The 19,213-nt window shown below is 44.3% G+C and overlaps 1 protein-coding gene and 1 long non-coding RNA gene across 3 annotated transcripts in view; one reads left to right on the top strand and one right to left on the bottom strand.

The window, feature by feature from the left end:
- Positions 1-18,150, bottom strand: part of RGMB (repulsive guidance molecule BMP co-receptor b) — a 28,847-nt gene extending 10,697 nt beyond the window's left edge. The window contains exons 1-5 of one of the 2 annotated variants that reach the window (XM_034960289.4): positions 16,180-18,150; positions 15,350-15,452; positions 15,132-15,207; positions 11,576-11,829; positions 5,694-6,202 (exon numbers count right to left, since the gene is read on the bottom strand). In XM_034960289.4, coding sequence (XP_034816180.2) covers positions 5,694-6,202; positions 11,576-11,829; positions 15,132-15,207; positions 15,350-15,452; positions 16,180-16,590 — 1,353 coding nt within the window. In that variant the 5' untranslated portion in view covers positions 16,591-18,150. The remainder of the gene's footprint in view (positions 1-5,693; positions 6,203-11,575; positions 11,830-15,131; positions 15,208-15,349; positions 15,453-16,179) is intronic. The other variant, XM_034960290.4, reaches the window with a different exon arrangement.
- LOC134730445 (uncharacterized) lies at positions 12,320-16,187 on the top strand. Its single transcript, XR_010112210.1, has 2 exons — positions 12,320-12,474; positions 14,616-16,187. It is a non-coding gene; the product is annotated as an uncharacterized LOC134730445 (long non-coding RNA).
- Positions 18,151-19,213: the final 1,063 nt, after the last annotated feature.

The following is a 19,213-nucleotide window of genomic DNA, read 5'->3' as shown; positions in this document are numbered from 1 at the left end:
AATATTGTTTCTATAATAAAAAAATTCAGGGAGGTAAAAATAGCTAACATATGCTTTTATGAGAATTTTAAAGATGAGATGAGGCTCTGGAAAATGAATTTAATTAAGAACTGGTGACTATGACAGTCAAATTCTAGAAAGCTTTTTGGTATAACATCAAAGATCAGCAGTCTTTCAAAAGTGGGAGCCAGGGTTCTAGGCCCTGCTAGGTTGTATGCAGATGAGGAAATACAGATGCAGGTGAGCATTCTTACTGTGGGAGGTGGAAAGAGACTGTGCCAAATCCCAGGAGTAAAGACAATGATTTGGCAAGGAGGGGTGTTAGCGTGGGACAGGCCTTTGTAGCAGCCCACTCTTCTGGCTCTTCTTGACACCCCTGCCAACTTGCTAAATGAATAACATCAATTGGAACCAGCTTGTCAATGTGAAAAGAACCCTGAAAATGCTGGGTTTACACACAAACCCCGTGCTTTCCCACCAACTGCTGCAAATTTTAGTTATGTGCTTAGATTGAGGCAAAGGCTGCATTCACCTCTACATCTCCCACAGTGGGCCCTTTAGTACCTTCTGTTTCAAATGCAGCACCAAATTAACTATACATTTATCAGAGAATGATTATCAGGGAAATAATTACATTAAGCAGGGAGCTGTAACTGCAAAATCCTTTCCATCTGTTCCCAATATGCCTCAACCAGTCAGAACTTCTTAGCATCTTCATAAAGCAAGGAGGGTCACAATAAGGAGCAAATCTCAAAGAGATGCCAAGAATTACCCATGCAACAATGTAATTGTAACAAAAATAAAGAGCGATCTCAGATTATAAGAATTAGTTACAGTGTATCACCAAGAGAGTTGCAGTTTCCTTGTGGAGGGAAAATGGTCTATTTTTCCCCCACAAATACCATGCGTCCCCCTCTTTATAACACTGCATGCAAGAACAGTGTCCACAGATTCAAAACACAGACCTATCAATGGAAGAACCATATCCCTTAGTCCAGAAAAATAATGATAAACACTATGTAGCTCACATGGTTTCCATAAAGATGCTAAAAACATAATGGGTTGCAAAAACTTAGCTACAATAAATGTACTAGGTCTGGGGTCAACAGAGAACAGATTTCCAAACCTTATGCAGAGATATACTTAAAATGACAACTGAAAGCTGTTGCAATGCAGGCATGTCTGGTTCTGATTTTGTAACCAACAAAGAATGACCCAGAACACTGGTTTACATGCCCACATGCTGTTGTAGAACAATAACTCCCTGCTAAGGGGCACCAGAAAGCAGACCTACCTCATGCTCTAGGAGCCTACAAGGTAATGGTGTTTCTTACAATGGAAAACTGTAGGTTATAGAGTTTGAAGAAGACATTAACCAAGAGCAAACCAAACTAAGTCTTTCTACATCTCTAGTATCTTCAACCAGCGGAAATTTTCAAGAATTCCCAAGAAAGTAGCTACAGAATTTGAAATTCAGGGGTAAGTATGGAATTTAGACTATCCATAATGCATGATGGGTATGCTACTATGCTTTGGACAGGCGATGAGTGCTGCCCATAAGATTGCCAGGAGCTGGTAGCCGTTGGCAGCACCAAAAACGTACAAGATAGGCACCTCAGAGCATCTGCCCATCTGCCTAACAGTCATCTGGCTTGGTCAAGTACAATGAGCACAGCCCTTTCCCAAATTCAAACGCCTTAAGGTAAACTACCTTCTCTCACTCAAGGGTGAGGCACAGTAAAATGTGTAGCAGAAGATCTGCAGTAGGACCTGTTGTCATCCCCAGTCTCCACTCCTACTTTTTATTTTGTGTTACTGAGGTGGAAGGATAGAATAAGAAAGCAAGAGTGGTGAAAAAGGATACAACCACATTAAAACAAAAGGAAAACTAAAATGAAGGCATTCAAACTACTTGTACAAAAATAATTACTAAAAACATTTCCATTGTTTGTTTAGGTATGCAACTTAATAATAAATGAATTTCTGAATTGTTTTTGAAAAAGGAATACTTTTGAATTCCCTGGAGACTGGCAATTTTAATATATGCTATTGGGAATACATTTGCAAAGTGCAGAATCTTTCATAAAAAAATTTATTCCCCAATCACCTTCTGTGATCATGGCATATACAGATTCTTATTGAACCCACTTAAACAGAGATATAAAGATCCACAGAATGAATGAACAAGAGTTGAGACTGAGAGGTTGGCAAAAATAACATGGAAGAAGTCAAGCATCCTCAAAACAGATCATCTGGTTTATCTTGAGTGTGTGAGGCACAGGACAACTACTGACATGTGCCCTCTCTGGAGCCTGTGAAGGGTGGGCTACTTCCTCCTGCAAAACAAAACCTGCCTTTCTTCTCAGTGTAGCTAACTCTGCCAGTTCAGAGCCTGTCCCTCTCATCTCATTCTGAGTGCCTACATGCCTGTAGCCGCCTCTCATAGCCAAAGGTGGGGAAGATGGCCCAGAGCTGATGTGGATGTCAGCCGAGGTATGTGTGTGTGCCAGACACCCCTGCAGCCCCCGGGGTGGAGAGATGAAAAACCAGCCCTGGCTTCCCCTTCAGAAACACATCTACCTGGCAAGGTAGCCAACTGGCACAGGCTCCTCCAAAGAGAGGGAGGCAGGCACAGGGCAAAACTAAAAACACAGAGGCCTTGAGAAAGCATACCTGTGCACACCGTGACCAACAGGAAAACAAGCCCTACCTTTCCCAAGGAAGGGGAGGAGAGGGCCATGGTGGGGAAGAAAACAGTAGACCAGGGGAGATGAGGCAACATCATTAAGCACCGCAGGCATGTCTGCCTTGAACTCACTGCTTGCCATGTAGAGAAAAAGAAAAGGCTTAGCTAATATATGGCCCCAGGTGACTTCATTTCATTCTATGGTGTTTAGATTTTTCCCCCACTTTGTCTTCTTGTGATAAGGAAAAGGGGGGTACCTAGGAACAGGCAGAGCTCACAAAGTTGGGCTTGAAGACGGCTTGCTCAAGAGGCCAGGTTCCCAGGACTGAGAAGCTGTCTTAGTAGCCTCATTGAGCAAAATACCCTGGGGTCTAGTGCTTCAGTGCAGTGTTAAAGGGAGCGAAATGAATGGATGTTTCTGAAAATTTCAGTATCACAGCTGGCCAGCTAGCCAATAACATCAGTCTTTCAATCTAGTGGCACTGAGCACGTGGGTTATTAAAAACACTTGACCACACAAGGATGATCTGGTATCTACAAGGCACAGTACTAGGCTACCCAACAACTGGTCTATGCACTTGCTTATATTCTCAGTAAAGCTGGGATTTCCATGAAAAAATTTTTCAAAAGATTTTTTAAAGAAAGTATGGTGGTAGACATTAAGGGAAAATTTCAGATCTTGTTTAGAACTTATTTTATAAGCACTTTTATGCCTCTTATTGTTTTTATTGTTATCACCACCACTTTTTTGTGCTTAAGGTTTTTAAAGGTTTTATTTTGGTCCTGGCTGGGTAAAAAGAAATCATATTGCAAGATTTAGGCCTTTCTTTGGTTTCACCAGCACACGTCATACTAGTATTGAGACAGGTCTTCAAGAGCAACCTTCCAGATGCTTATGGGGCTTTGGAGAGAGTTACAAAGAGAAGGGGGATGGGGAACCAAACCCAACAACTCCTAGAGGTTGTGAAATGAGGCTACAGAATAGTTTGCTGCTGAACAGCATGGTCACCAGATGTGGGAAAATACTTTCCAATAGTGCAATTAAAGACCAAGCATTCTCATCATCTACTTGAATTTATGTCAGAGGACCACTTTCTCCAACTTTTTTTGAATGGGTAAAACCTTTGATCCTTATTCCAAACTGAGGGAGAAAACAAGATTGTCCTTTTTATTTATTTGCTAAAAATTACAACAGAATTCAACTAAAATGATCTTAAATACTTCAGTGTAAACTGTTCCATATATATAGCAATATTCATAAGGTTATCCCTCACATATTTTCACCATAATCAGTAACAATAGAATTCTGAAAGACTGAATAACAGAAGTGACATGACTGGATGGAAGGCATGAAGAATAAAATTTGAATACTGCTTCTTGTGAAGAGAATGAGTATTTCCCCATGTACAAGCTCTGATTAATCTCTATAGTTTTGTTCGAAGGTTACTCTGCCAAGTCCTCAATTATTTGCACAATTGATGACTTTTTCCATTCTCAATGGACTGCCTTCTTTCAGTTACCCAAAGACTATTCCCAGCTTTCATGTGCCATATGACTCTGCAGTAATGATGGATTTGGGGCCATCATTTTTCTTATAACTTCATAATTCTATAACTTTATATATAACTTATAGCAAATACATATTCTGAGATATTTATAAAAAAATGATTTGCGTACATACAAAAACCAGAGGGAGAAAAGTTTATTTTGAGATATGGAATTTGGTAAGGCAAAAGACAAGCTTGAGCTTTTACTGAGAGTTGAAGTATAAACATTTTGGAGTTCCCCTAAGATGTCTAGACCAGTGTAACAGTCGTCTTTGTTTAGGGCAATGACTTCTAGTCTTAAATTTGTGACACCCCAGGGTGTCTGCAGATATCTCCCGAGGTGTTGTAAAATTCCCTCCACAAAATGCCAAGTAAAATAAGCTTTAATTTATTTAAAAAGTATGCCACACATGTTTAGACGCAGGGGAGGGTGTCCTGGAATCAAGAGAACAGTCGTAAGTAGTTCAAAAGCTTGAGTCTTGTCAATTACATTAAAAAACTAAACCAATTTTTTTGGATACAATAAATGCAAGAAATAAAGCAAGATGAGATGGTCTATGTGTGTGGTTTTGTGGTTGGAAAAGACACGGAAGGAGGTGGTTAGTCGGGACACTATTTTAGTGGAAAAGTGACTTTACTTACTAATGGCTGCATTAGCACTGACTGCCAATTAGAAACCTAGTTCATAGGTCCTCTCTACCTGCTTGCACTAAACACTGGTGCCTTGAAGTTGGTGTCAAAGATCTCTGTGCAGTATTAGTTTCTTTAAAACAAACGAACACAGACCACATAAACTGGCAGCTAGTCATGGTAAGCTAAATTTTGTCAGTGTTTCTCTTAGCTTCTGACTGAAACTGTTAACCTGAGGCCCTGAGATTACACACAGGTTACATATTGCTGCTCTGCAATATCCAATTATTTACCTCCTCGGTCATCAAGAGGTTAGTAACTAAACCACCACTGTGGGTTTACCACTGGGAAGTTGGCTTATTGCCATTATGTTTTACTATAGATTCCAAATCTCCAATAAAATATGTTTCCTGATAGGTCACTGCCTCAGGCCTCACAGCTTTCTTTATTCAGAACACCCACTTCAATCATCTGATAAATCTGAACATGGATTTCTTCAAGAGTCACACACATATGCACTCAAAAAAAGACATCACTGAAAAAAGCATCCTTTTTTTACTAAACAGGTCTGCCTTTTCCCTGGAGAACTCAATTTCACTGTTTACTTTTTATTCTTTATATCACTGTCTATTTAAAATTAGAACCACGTTTACATTCCAATGAGAAATTACTAAATAATTTTTATTTAACCCTTTATCAACTGTTAATTGCTTTTAAAAAAGAAGTTCCTTTTAAACTAGGCCCTTTATAGCACATTTCAAAAGTTATCTGAAGAATCAAACATCTTTTGAAAGTTGAGTAGGGAGAGGGAAAAAAGAAGGTATACTTGCCTTATTTGTAGCAGTAGCACTGGATCCAGGGACCACAGGTACGTTTGTCACTTGAACTGAAAGATAATTATTATCTATGAGTGGCCAGGCCCCTTCTACTTTGCATGTTTGGAAGTGATCCTTGAAAGTTCTGAGGTGAGGATCTCCAAACAAGCCACAAAAAAGGTAACTGGGAGGGTTCTGGTCCCCTCTCCTGTGTTCCCTGGCTCCAGCGTGGCTGTGATAGTTGCAAGGATCATGGGTCACTTCGGGGTTGGTAGAGGATGTGGGTCCATCCTTGGAACAATTCCTCTGGCTCATGAGGTCACTGATACCCAACACGGCAGAATGGTATACCAGGTTGCCACGGCAGGCTTTTGAAGTTCGCTGGGTGCAGCCAGCATAGGCACGCAAGGCCTTGCAAAACTCAGAGTCAAAGCCGTCAACGGCAGAGTTCAGGTGAGAAGTCAGGGACACGAAGTCGGTGGTGCATTTCTGGATTCGACATTGGGCTGGCTGTTGGCAGTCACCTATGGGAAAGAAGATAAGACCAAACATTTGTAAACTCTTCATAACTTCCTGAGCTACATGAGAAAATCACATTGTTCTTTGGGAACTGTTTGTTCTATTTTATACACTGTACTCCTATTTTAAGAAGCCTTCAGATACAGGGTTTCATTGTGTTCCTGTGTCTTTCTCAAACTAAGCCACTGGAAGAAAAACTGCATGCAATTAGTTAACTTACAACTTTAAAGCATGAGCCACTGTGAGTGAACATGAGTCTAGTCCAGTGATCACAGGTTGAGATTACAAGGGAATAGTAAATAAAATATTTTATCAATGTTATTTGTTTATAGGTTTTGAAAAAGATTACTCTAAGGTTACGCCAAAAACATGAACATTGTTTTGATTTTCCAAAATTGCATAACTTCCTTCAGAAAGCATTGGAAAAGCAGCACTAGGCACAAAACCATGGTTAAAACCTCCCCACTTCAGGAAGGTGTAAAATCCTAAATTATAGTATAATTAGTTAAAACACCTTTACTTGATTTACCTGTATGGCTACAGAATAAGAAAAAAAAAAATCCAGGTACTGTCATTCTACTTCTCCTGAGGCACGTTTACCAAGAAACTGTAAATAAACTGACACAATTTCCTAATTTCTACAAAATGTAAATGCTCTAAGAAAAAAAAAAAAACAAGATTCACTTGACCAAGCTATATATTTACTTTTTCCTTACTGTCTATCTCCATTACCCTAGGATCCTAGCTCCCAAGCAGATCACAAGTAAAAGCACACTAAATAAAAACAATTCATATAAACATTATGAAAAACCAAAGTATCACTGCCCTATTAGTTTTTAAAAAATCAATTTCCAAATGATGCTTTTTACCACTAGTTTCTCAAACAAAAATTTATAAAATCTCCTAAAGCACAAAAACTACCAATACTAGGTCAGTTGTGTGTCCCCACATAATTTAATATTCTGTTCCATAAAATGGAAACAACAGACTTAGTGAAAAGAGACACTGTTCTTTGTCATCAACTGCAAATTTTATATAAATGAACTGTAACACATATTTGTGTTACATAAAATCTTTATAGGTCTTTAAACTATGGAGACGTCTCTTAATCTCTTTAAATGTGAGGGTCCTCATCTGAGAAATGAGGAAGCTATCCTAAGACGAACTTTGTATTCTTTTCCAGACAGTAAGTATCTTATGATTTGTATTCTGGATGGGGGAAAAAATTCAGGGCCAGTAGATTATTATTAAATATATAATTATTTCAAGATGTGGATGCAATAAACTTCAGGATGATATCAAGATTTAGGGAACTCCATCTGATAAAGACTTAAAATTTAGCCTAATATTGTCTTAGAAAGCTATTTTAACATTTTCACTAGTAAACTGCTCTTAAATCCGAATTTAGTAGCTTGTAAGCTCTGTTTCTGGCTTTGGCTGGGAGAAACAGGTGGGAGAAGACAACTTCTGAAGACAACTCTGTCACCACTTTTAAATTTGCAAAATTTTAAATTTTAAATTTTAAATTTCAAATCTTCTTGGGTTCTTCTGCTTTGGCTAAGGCTTCCAACAGCATTTTGCTACAGAGATGATGGGAGGGAAGAGGGCTAAATACAGAGAAAGTGTGTTTGGGTCAAAAAGGGGAAAATACTATATAGTCTAGGCTTGGTATTCACTTTAACCTGAGTCAAAGATTAAAACATTTTAATATGTTGGAGCTATGGATTTACAGCCATCATCAAATCATACTTTCAAAAAAAAAGTTACAAAAACATCTTTGTGTGGAATCTATTTTATGTTTGCTCATTCCAAAGCTGACAAAAGTAGCTCCAATATTTACTGAATTTCTCTTTCCAAAGCAGATCAAATAATTTTCAGCTATTTTTCACTAGAACTCAAATCAAACCAAAACAGAAATTAACCAACTCAACAACCCCAAAAGGCGTTAAAGCCATTTTGCAGATGGAAAATCCAAGGCAAAGGGATATTAAAGGGCTTGTTCTGGCAGAATCATAAAATAGCTAGCATCATTAAGCCAGGATGTGGTGTCTTCCCTCAAAACTTGTTGTTCTTCCATCACAGGTCACGTCTCCTCTTATTTCCTAACTGTAATGACAGTACTTGATGGCTGAAAAAAAGACTTAAGTAGCTATTGCATTTTTTTTTCTTTTAAAATCAGATACACAGAAAGCAAGAAAATAAATATGGGGCCAAGATCTCAGTAATGAAGAGCTCTTAAGACTACGGATAAATGACAGCACAAGAACTTCCCGCTAAACTTGCAGTGCCTATTTGTTCTTTTTATGGTCTATAAAATCTATCCGAGCATACATTTCTTTATAATTATTTCAAATAGTCATAAAATATCAAACGAACAGTATGGAAATGCAGATGGAACCATTCAGAAGGAAAGAAAAGTGGAATTTAGATTCCCAGCTCCCTTTCCATACCTTCCTTGCAACCCCCAAACCTTTTCCCTTTTTTTTTTTTTTTTTTTTGAGACGGAGTCTTGCTCTTGTTGCCCAGGCTAGAGAGCAGTGGCGCGATCTCGGCTCACTGCAACCTCCGCCTCCCAGGTTCAAGCGATTCTCCTGCCTCAGCCTCCCCAGTAGCTGGGATTACAGGCACGCGCCACCACACCCGGCTAATTTTGTATTTTTAGTAGAGACAGGGTTTCTCCATGTTGGTCAGGCAGGTCTTGAACTCCCGACCTCAGGTGATCTGCCCGCCTCAGTCTCCCAAAGTGCTGGGATTACGGGCGTGAGCCACAGCGCCCGGCCTAAACCTTTCCCTTTTTCAAAGCAGGTAGGTGCTGACTGCTTAAACAAACCTCGAATCAAACAGATCTCCCGGGGTTCTTTTGCTTTGGCTAAGGCTTCCAACAGCCTTCTGCTACAGAGATGATGGGAGCGAAGAGGGCTAAATAGAAAGTGCGATTGGGTCAGCATTTTCAGCTGCCTTGTGGGCTTCTATATAATGACTAATTTGTAGCATACACCCAGAAATATCCAGGCTTCATGAATTTATAACGACAACGCACTTTGCCTGTTATAGGCGGTAAAGTAAGCCTCCTGTCAAAATGCCAAGACAATGCGGAGCAGAAACAATCTCAAGGATGTAGCCAAGAAGGCCATGAAGTGTATGAGTAAGCAAGTAACTCCCATATTGGATCTCCATTCAGGAATTGCAGAGGTTTGCTTAAAAAAATAAAATAAAATAAAGCAACTAAAGGTACTCTTTTCATACTCTTTTCATTCCCCAAGGGCAGAATTAAAACTCTGCAGTTACAGATTTCTCTATTTTTGGGTCAGATAATCTGTGATCAGTGTGACAGTATTTTCATACCAGTTACTGAACATGCTAAAGCATTTGTGGGTCTAGAGCTTTCATTTCATCATTTTTGAATGAATCAGACATAAAGACCTCATCATTCAAGACAGTTTCTTTAACACCAGGACTACACGTGTGAATCTGCAGCACAATCACCAGTTTATAATAAAAGAAATGAGGTATTCTGAAGCTGAATTAAGTGAAATGTGGAGCCATATGGGGTGCTGAGGCAGATGATAAGGATCCAGGCATAAAACATATAGTAGTCCATCTGCAAAGAGCACTGGCACTCTTGCTGGGCTCCCTTCTCTGAGAAACAACCCGGGCATTTAAATAGCACCACTCTTCAAAGAAATCTCTCAAAAGGAGCGTTCTTTTCTTTAACAGGATTAATCGCTTCACTCCAACAAGTTGTCCATAGAAATCGCTTACCACATTGTTGGGCTGAATCTAATGGTGACTTAAATGAGGACACGTGAAGATACTGAGAGCTTCACATTCCAAATTCTTGAACGAAGACACCCTACTTTTCTAAACCTTTAAGCCAACTTAGTATGCCTTTCAAGGGCTAGCAAAGAAACCTTCAGGGACCACATTCCAATTCTGTCACAGGATCCTATGGCAACTATGGGAAACAATATCCAAGCAGCCAAGGGGGACACAATCCCACCTAGCACAATTTCCATTTCACGAAACTTACATTTTGGTATTATGGACACATATTTTTCGCACAAACACTCCTGAATACATCTTTTAACATGTCAAGAAAAATTTTCCACGTAACTACATGCAGATTGACACTATTTTCTAAGGTTCTTAGGTTACTAATTGAAAGCCGTAATCATCCTAAAACTTTCTATTACACTTTTTTATTAAGCCGTCTTTCCCCTAATTGTCGGTGTTAAAAAGCAGCTATTACATCATAATGCAAAGCTACGCAAAGTCAATTAAGTCTTCTCAGATGTCACATTTCCCCCCCCATTACTTAAAAGACCTCCCTGATTTTTAGCATGGCGGGTATGGTTTAATAAGTAAAAATTACTCCGCACACTTGGGTGGCATCGAAGTTCAGGATTCTCCAGACCAGAACGTTGTGAAGTGTCTCATATATACAGGACAAAAAAGGTCTGGAAGGAAAAGAAACTTATCTAATGCTCTGTTTGTTCTCAAGACTAAAAGAAAATGACCCTTTCAACCTTAGCATTAAAAAAAATTCTTTGTCTAGGCAAATTCCTAGAAAAAAATAGTGTGAAGAGCGTCCTGAATTTTCATGAAACGATTTCTTAAAAAGAAAAATAGGTATCACATGGTAGAAGGCTCATTTGCAGGCTTACTTCCCTAGGAACATATTCCTCAAGGCTGGGGAAGCGCCGACCTCCAGAAGGCAGCATGGTTATCTGTCAACCCCTCACGGAGCCCGAAGACACCCGGCTAGTCACAAAACACGAGCTTTTCCCGGGAGGCTGATCGCTGAATTAAAAGCAGCTTTTGCCAAAACGAAAGAAATCCCTGCTCAAAAAAGTTGACGTTACTTCGAGATTAACTCCCAGGTTTGCAAAATCTGGTGAAAATCTTTCCATCTGGTGTGCTTCCTTCGCCTCGCCGCCACCCCCAACTCCAGAAAAGCAGCACAAGGCTCCTCGTCTCCCTCCGAGGCGGCTGCGACGGCGGAAACCTGATCCGAGCCTGACTTTCAGTAAACACCAGTGCAGAGAGCAATAAAGCATCCGGAACATTTGTCTCGAGCGCGCGGCCCCCGCCCGCTAAATGTTTGATAAGCGGCTGTCGGAGGGGAGATTTGTCAGCGGTCCGAGCCGAAGGCGGGGAGGGTGGAGAGAAGGCTCGTCTCTGCGCCCGGCGGCCGCCCGGTGGGTGGCTGCGTTACTGTGGCCCGGAGCCCGACAGAGGTGCGTGTCAGGGGCTCGGGAGGCCTTTCCCGTTGCGCCACGCCGCCCTTCCGCCCCGGCGAGCGCCTTCGAGACCTGGGGCTGTTTGGGAACAAAGCCCTAGGCCCCGGGGCTGGCTCCCCTCGCGCGCTCCCGTCCTACCTGCGTGGAGCAGCCCGAGGCTGAACAGCAGCAGCAGCAGCAGCTCCAGCGGCGGGGGGCAGAGCCCGGGGCGGCGGCGCTGCTCAACCTCGGCGGCGGCAGCGGCGGCGCTGGAAGGTGCTGCTCTCAAGCCCATGCCCGTCCATGCAGGTCTCGTGGGCTCCGGCGAGGGCGGCGGCGCGGGCGCCGTGGCGGGTCTGGGCCCGTGGCTGCGGCATGGGCCGGGGGGCGCGCTTCGCTTCCTCTTCTTCCTTCTTCAGGCCCGTGTAGCAGATGGGGCGCCACCACCGCCGCAGCAAGCAGCGCGCAGCCGGCGCAGCCAGTCCGCGGCGGCAGCAGCGGGGCGCAGGGGCATCGTGGCGGCCGGAGGCGGCAGGCAGGGAAAGGGGCGGAAGAGAAGAGACAAAGACCGTGAGCGACTGCGGAGACGAGTCCCGAGCGCGCCGGCACCCCGGCCCCAGCCAGCGTGGGCTCGGCGGGCGTGGACCTCCAAGCGGCTAGCCCAGCCCTAGCGAGCACCCGCCGGCGGCCCGGATATCTCTGCGCGGCAGCCCCCGCGGTCGATCAATCTCAGTCCCGCACTGCCGTCCCGCCCCGCCCTGTGCCCGCCAATCCACGACGCCATAATCCCCCGCCGCGTCCCTCCCTTCCTCCCCATTGGTTGTGACCGCACGTCAGCCCGACTCAGCCTGCCAATCGCAGGACCCAGAGGGCCCTCTCCCCCGCCCGCTCAGTGTAATTCGAGTTCCCTGTCCATCGACTGCAAGTCCTCTCTCCTGCGCCGCAAGCTGCCTCGCGCTCCCTTTCCTTCCCCCTCTACCCCCTTCCGCGATTTACTGTTTCCTCGCGCCCAACAGAAATGGGCGACCGCAAGTCTCACTCTCGCCGGCGTTACAAAGGTACCGGCCTTTGACCTCTCCTTGAATTAATGTGATCCGATTCATCTTCCCTCCAAGGTTTTTTTTTTTTTTTTTTTTTTTAATTTAATTACCCCTCCCTGCCCTGGCTCTGCCAGCTTCAGCTCCACCTCCTTGGAGGAAGCAGGCGCTTTTACAGAGCGCCGCGCGGCAGGTCCCCTTTCAGCCAATCACATCTGCGGAACCGCGTTCCGAGTCGTTTGAGGGTGTCTGGTAAAGCAAGCTCGGGGAGGTGTTGGAAATCTGAATGTCACCCGCGGTCCGGAGCAGATAGGATGGGCTGGGAAGGTACCCGCGAACTGCCGCCGGAATTCGCTGGCAGCTGTGCGAGGCTCAGGTGTTCTAGTTTCTTTGACATTTCCCTTCCTGAAAGCGGCAAGGAGAGGTCTAAGAGTGGGCAAACTTCAACGTTCGGTTACAGTGTAATTAATGAGAGTGGTGAGTTTTTATGCAGTGTAATTATGCCACGATTTGTTGTTGCTCAGTGGCTTTTTCAGAAATTTCTACAGATTATTTTAATTTTCCACAAATTTCTACGGATTAATTCAATGGCAGCTCACTTTCTCCTTTTATGATCGGATGTGTCCGAAAGTGAGGAAAAAGACAATTGTCTACAAAGAAAGAGGCTGCCAAGTGGAGACAGAAAAGCAGTTATGAGACTGATGATAGATTCCAATTTGTTATCGGTAGGTGTGAAGTGGTATCTAATCTCAAGAATGACCTCAAGGCTGAGAGACCCTTGATACCGCCGTCGCCTTTGCCTTTCCCCAAACAGCACAGGGTTGCCATTTAAAATCCACTAACATCCAAATCGTAGTTGGCAACTGTACCCGCTATGTTACTCAGAATCTCTAATTAGGAATTTCTTATCAACCACGGACATGCTGATATTCCACACATGTTTAAATGAGCTAATCAATGGACTAGGATAATTGAGGGGCAAACCTTCGGTCTCACCAGCTCACTCATTAGACACATTTTGAATTGCCCAAACCACTAGGTCCCTAATGAAGGATGCCTATCTGTTTTTACTGTAACTTTTCATTACTTACTTGTTACATACTATGATGACTTAAGGGGTAAACACACCTTTCACTATCCACAATATAATCCAAGCCTGTGTATATCCATAATATGCTTAATAATAGCTTCACAGTTGCCTGGAGAAATGACTTTTGGGGAGGAAGTTATATGACATTTTTAGATAATGCTGCGGACTAAGTATTATTAGAGCAAAAATTTACTGTCTTGCAATTACTTCATATAATTAGTGAGATACAGTTCATGACATACTAAGAAGCATCTTAAAAAAGTAATCAAACATAATACTGATTTTCAAAGTATTTGGCTAACAAAGACTAAATTTTTTTCTCTTAACCTAAGATTTAATTCGACCCCTATAAAAGCATCTCACTTTATTGATCATACTTCAAAACATATACTCAATAGTTAAGGATCAATAATTTCTGTTTGGTTTGGGTCTTTCCACTGGTGACTTTCTATGATTTTTTACTCCCCTCCCCCTATATCCTGTTCCATAAGTACACGGGTGCTCTAGATTTTCCTATCAATAGAGGGCGTCCTCGAGTCATTGCAAATCCTGGTGTCGTTAAACGGAACTGTTCTTCAGAGGAAAAACTTCACCTCTATAAGGTGCTTTATTGCTCCTCTGTTGTAAAATTTGACAAGCTCGAGATTTATAAGCCTAACAATTCACTTTTTATTGCTGCATAAGTGTTCAGCCGCTAGAGGAAAATGCTAATTTTCACAATTAAACCGCAAGGTGGTTCCTATTTTCAAGACATAGGTCAGTTGACACACTCGCGGGTAAATTCGTACTGTTCACAAGATCAGGAATTGGCTTGGAAAGCAAGAGCGTAGTGAATAGTCGCTTATACCGCAGCCACTCCTCAAGCCCGTGAGCTGCAAGTTACAAACGATTTTAGATTGTACAAAGAAAAATCGGGGAGGGAGCTAGAACACAAACAAAAAATCGGTGACTTATAAAAGTTTTATGTTTTAATCAGAAAAAAAATCATGAAGTGACTGATGACTTGTGTAATTCACACATCCACCCTGTTTCTTGCCACTGGTACTCTTTCTCCCTTCCTCTTTGTTTTCAGAAAGGAAGGAGGAAACCTGAACAGTACATCCAGAGAATCCAGCAAAGCATACCACGGCATGAACATGCAAGTGGACAGAATTAAAACACATGCCAGAAACACTAATGGATTCTAAACAAGATGCAGTTTCATTTCCTGAGCCTATACGTGATGTTTTTAACTGTTCTCCAGTTAATATGTCTCCATTTCCAGAAATCTAACAGGAGAATCTCTGACTGCTTAACAGATCACCTAAGCTTGCGATTTGTGCAATCCATTCTAGAGTAAGGGCTCCCCGGCTGCTCCCCGGCCACTGTGTACCCAAAGCAGCGGCTGAAATAGCCCGGAGTCCAACAGCTCAGCGTCAAGCAGCTCGTGGTTTGTACTTACATCATTTTTTTTTTCAGAGCAGGAGTGAAAGTTTATTAAAAAGCGTTAGAACAGTAAGGAAAGGAAAGGAAAGGAGAGAAAATAAGGAAAGTACAACTTGGAAGAGGGCCAAGCGGGCGACTTGAGAAATCGAGTGCCTGTACTTACATCATTCTTAACCCTTTCGCTCCTGGAGAGGGCTCAGCGGGATCAGGGGGCCCCTGAACTTCGGAACACGCAGGACCTGGGTGTGAGAGAAGAGTCCCAGAGCTTGGCGTGAGCAATGCACTCGCGGAGGGAGAGAGCCCGGGGCTTGCGGGGGGCTCATCACTCGCTCGTAGACAACGGGCCCCCGCAATCCCTGCGGGCTCCGCCGCTGCTCTCACCGCTCAAAACGGCAGGTGCAAAAAGCATTTGGGAGCCGCTTGCCAGCGCGCGGAGGTAATGCGCTTCCTGTCCATTTATCTCAGGAAACCAGTGCAGCCTTCCCTTCGAAACAAAATTAACCTCTCATTAGCCAGCCACTCGCTCCCAAGAAGGCCTTAAAAGCTTTACCAGCTCGCTAATGTATTTAGGCTTTTCTTCCAGGCAAACGCAGCCGCCGGTCTTGACTGCCATCGCCCAAGGGGTTCCTCTGGGCTCTCCCGCGAGCCAACAGCCGACCTCTCTCCAGCCTAGTCTGGGAAACTCCAGCCAACCCAGGATCCCATTTTGTAGTCCCGGGCAGACCCGAAACCCCTGAAAGAACTCCACTCCAGAAGACGCCAGAACAAGTTCCCACGAATGTCATGGGCGTCCTTCACATGAAAACCTCAGCTCCCCTATCCTCAAGGAACGGGGAAGGGCGCCGGGGAGGGATTTCGGTGGCCAGCTGTCCCTGGGTCGTGGGCGCTGTTTGCTCTGCGGAGCGCCAGCCCTGCACACAGCGGGTGCGGGAAGCGTTGATGGGAGGCTGGAGGGCGGGGTGAGCGTAAACTAGGATCTAGCCGGTTCCAGGCGTGGAGAATCAAATGTGGTCCTAGATCTGTAAGTTGCGAAAAGGGGCTTTTGGGAGCGTCAGAGCTTTCTCACTCCGGCCCCCCGCCGCCTTGAGGCTGGCAGATTTATACCACACAGGTGGATGGAGACCTAAACAAAACAGTCCCTGCCGCTGCCTGCCGCTCGCCCCCCACGTCCCCCGGGCCCACCGCAAACTTCAACAAAATAAACAACTCACCACAGGCATTCCCTTGTCTGCAGCGCGACGCTTGCCAGCTGGGAAAATAAGCCGCAAGCCACGCGGCCGAGGCGCGGAGGGAAGGCAGCGCGGCGCCCGCCCCTCTCCCCCAGGTGGGGGGCAGCGGGACTCGGGGCGGGAGGGAGGCTCCGCCTCGGGGGCCGCTCTCCCAGTTCTCCGACTCCGGAATGAGCTCTGGGAGAGGATCTGCGCCCTTCCAGCTAGCCCGATTTCTCCGCCATCCAGGGGAGAGGGCGGGGAGCCAAATCCCTCAGCCCCCCGCACCCCAGCAGCTTCCTCCAGGCAGCTTTCTCCCCAGTCAGCCTCAAATAGAGGTGAACAGAGACCCTCCCCTCCCCCTAGCAACCCCTCTATCGCCACACTGCCCCCTGCCGGCGCTACCCGGCTCATTCCGGCCCTGCGGACGGCTGGGGGCGTAGGGGCGCCGCAGACCCCCGCGTCCAGGTCCTGGATCAGTTCTCTCTTCGCCTTCCCCCCACCACACTCAATCTTGCACAAAGACGCCTTTCACGCCGCCAGCGCCACCCTCCGCGCCACCCTCCGCGCCGCCCTCCGGGCCGGCGGCGCTGCCTTCGCCCACCCGCGGCACCAGCCGATTCCTGGTGGGCGATTGTGCCACTCGTCGCCAGGCAGGGCGGCAGCGGACGCGTGCGGGCTGTTCCCACTCCGCGCCCCGGCCAAGGCGCCAGATGCGCTGCCCCCCGCCACGTTCTCTAGCTGCCCGCCGGCAGCCGCAGAATGCACCCCTTTCTCTCCGTAAATGATCCTTAAGGGTCTTCCAAGTGTTTCTAAAATGGGTACAGTGGCGGGAATGGTCCGCTGGACTTTCGCCGAAATAAGGAATCCAGCGATCTTACCTGACCACCTAAGGTGCCAGTGTGCCTTTACAGCTTAAGAAAGCCAAAGATAAAGATTTGGAAATAAAGAGGGGAGAGAGGGTTTAAAGAGACACCTAAGGCCCAGAGCAAGTGTGTTACAAAGAATGAGCCCATGAAATGTTCGAGGGAGGACGGTCGCTTCGATCAGCGTGGAAGGCGTGGAGGGCAAGAAGAAAGCGATTAACTTTCTACCTTACATTGATCTTCCAAAGTAGAAAAACAAACAAACAAAAAACATCCCAGATACTCAGCGGCAGCTAATCGGCGCGTTCAACGCCTGGAACTAGCGGGCTACTTCTCTTAGTCAAGTCAAATGCTCAAGTATCCTGACTCAGGGAGGTCACTTCTTGCCTCCTTAGGCAAGAATCTACGACCCTCTCCAGCTTTTCTTTGCTTTCTCCTCCCCAGCCCCTCCTTACAGTTTCTCCGGCTAACGCTAGAGGCAGCATAGGGCAGTATAAAGAGGACGAGTGGGAATCCACAGAGGAAGGTCTAGTCCTGACTTTCTGGGTCTGGGCTTTAGGCAACTGATTTAACGTCTTTGGACCTTGGGGTCACTATCAAGAAAGGATGTGTAAGAGGCAATAATTAGTAAAATTTACATATCCTTCTCTTTCTTAAATTCGATGACAATGAACGCCCTTCCTCCAAACCTCTGCAGGTTCCTCCTTAGTATTTTTTCACCTTGCTTTATCTTCTCCAAGTGCCAGTCAAATGGAAAAAAAAATACTGAGATTGTTTCAAGGTAAATGTAAGACACATTGAAACATACCCTTTTGCATCTGAGAATTTAAAAAGAAGAAAAAAAAAAAAACCCCAACTCAGCTCCTGGTTCACAAAAGCAAGGAATTTTAATGTCCCCACTTGTTTTGCTTTTGAAAAGCCACTCCAGCAGTCAGCAAAGCACAGCTTTGATTTAGAAACTAAAGGCTAGTCTCTTGTGTTTTTCTTTTCCCTTCCACCAACACAAAGACAAGCTGCAGCATAAAATAATGATGAACAAGAGTTCAAAGCAAGCCCAGTGAGCCAGCCCAGAGGATGTTTTTTAATGCAGCCCCAGTCCTTCCTCCCTCTCCTGCTAAGCTGAACGGTACATAAATAGCAGGCACAAGCTGCCAGAATTCCCTGTCTCCTCCACTCCTTTCCCATAAATATTGCTCAGTGGAACCTGGATGCTAACTTGTCAATCATCACATAAATACATTCATCAAATCATACGTTTAATTTTTCTTTAGTTTCATAATATTTTTCATGATTTTCAATTCACCACCCACTTTGGAAACTTGAACATTAGTTCTCCCTCTGGGTAAGCTTGTCTGTTTTCTGAGAACTTTCTATGCAACTAAGGCAAAAAAGGGTAAAATCTCATAATGAAGCACTAACTTTTAAATTACAAATCTCTTGCTTCAATTTCAACAACAGAATTTTAGAATGGCTTGGCTTTCATACAATGCACACTGTTAAAAGTTATCTATTAAAGAGGATTCTTAAGTATCCCTTTGGGATACTTTTTTGGGAAAAAAAGTTTCCTTAAACAATAGTGGTGGCAAAATATTGTGAGCTTGTCTAATTCTGTTGCTTTCTTTTTTTTTTTAAGTTATATTTTAGGCTCAGTATGATGGCTCATACCTGTAATCCCAGTGCTTTGGGAGGCCAAGGCTGGAGGATCACTTGAGTCCAGGAGTTAGAGATGAACCTGGGGAACATAGCAAGACCTTGTTACTACAAAATTTTAAACAATTAGGAGACATGGTGGCACACGCCTGTAGTCCTAGCTACTTGGGAAGCTGAAGTAGGAAGATGACTTGGGCCCAGGAATTTCAGGTTACAGAGAGCTGTGGTCTGGTCACTGCACTCCAGCCTGGGCAACAAAGTGAGACCCTGTCTCTAAAAACAGAAGTTATATTTTAATTGGCAAATAAAACTATATATAGTTATGGTATACAACATAGTGTTTTGAAATATGTATACATTGTAGAATGACTGGATCAAGCTAATTAACATATGCATTACTTCACATACTTATCTTTTTTTGTGGTGAGTACAATTAACATCTACTCTCAGTGAATTTCAAGAATAGAATACTTTGTTAGTAACTATAGTCAAAATGTTATACAGTATTCTGTTGCTTTCAG

This window comes from Pan paniscus, chromosome 4 (genome assembly GCF_029289425.2).
Source record: "Pan paniscus chromosome 4, NHGRI_mPanPan1-v2.0_pri, whole genome shotgun sequence".
NCBI classification, from domain to species: Eukaryota; Metazoa; Chordata; class Mammalia; order Primates; family Hominidae; genus Pan; species Pan paniscus.
The sequence above is the reverse complement of the archived record's forward strand: the minus strand, read 5'-3'. Positions and strand labels throughout refer to the sequence as shown.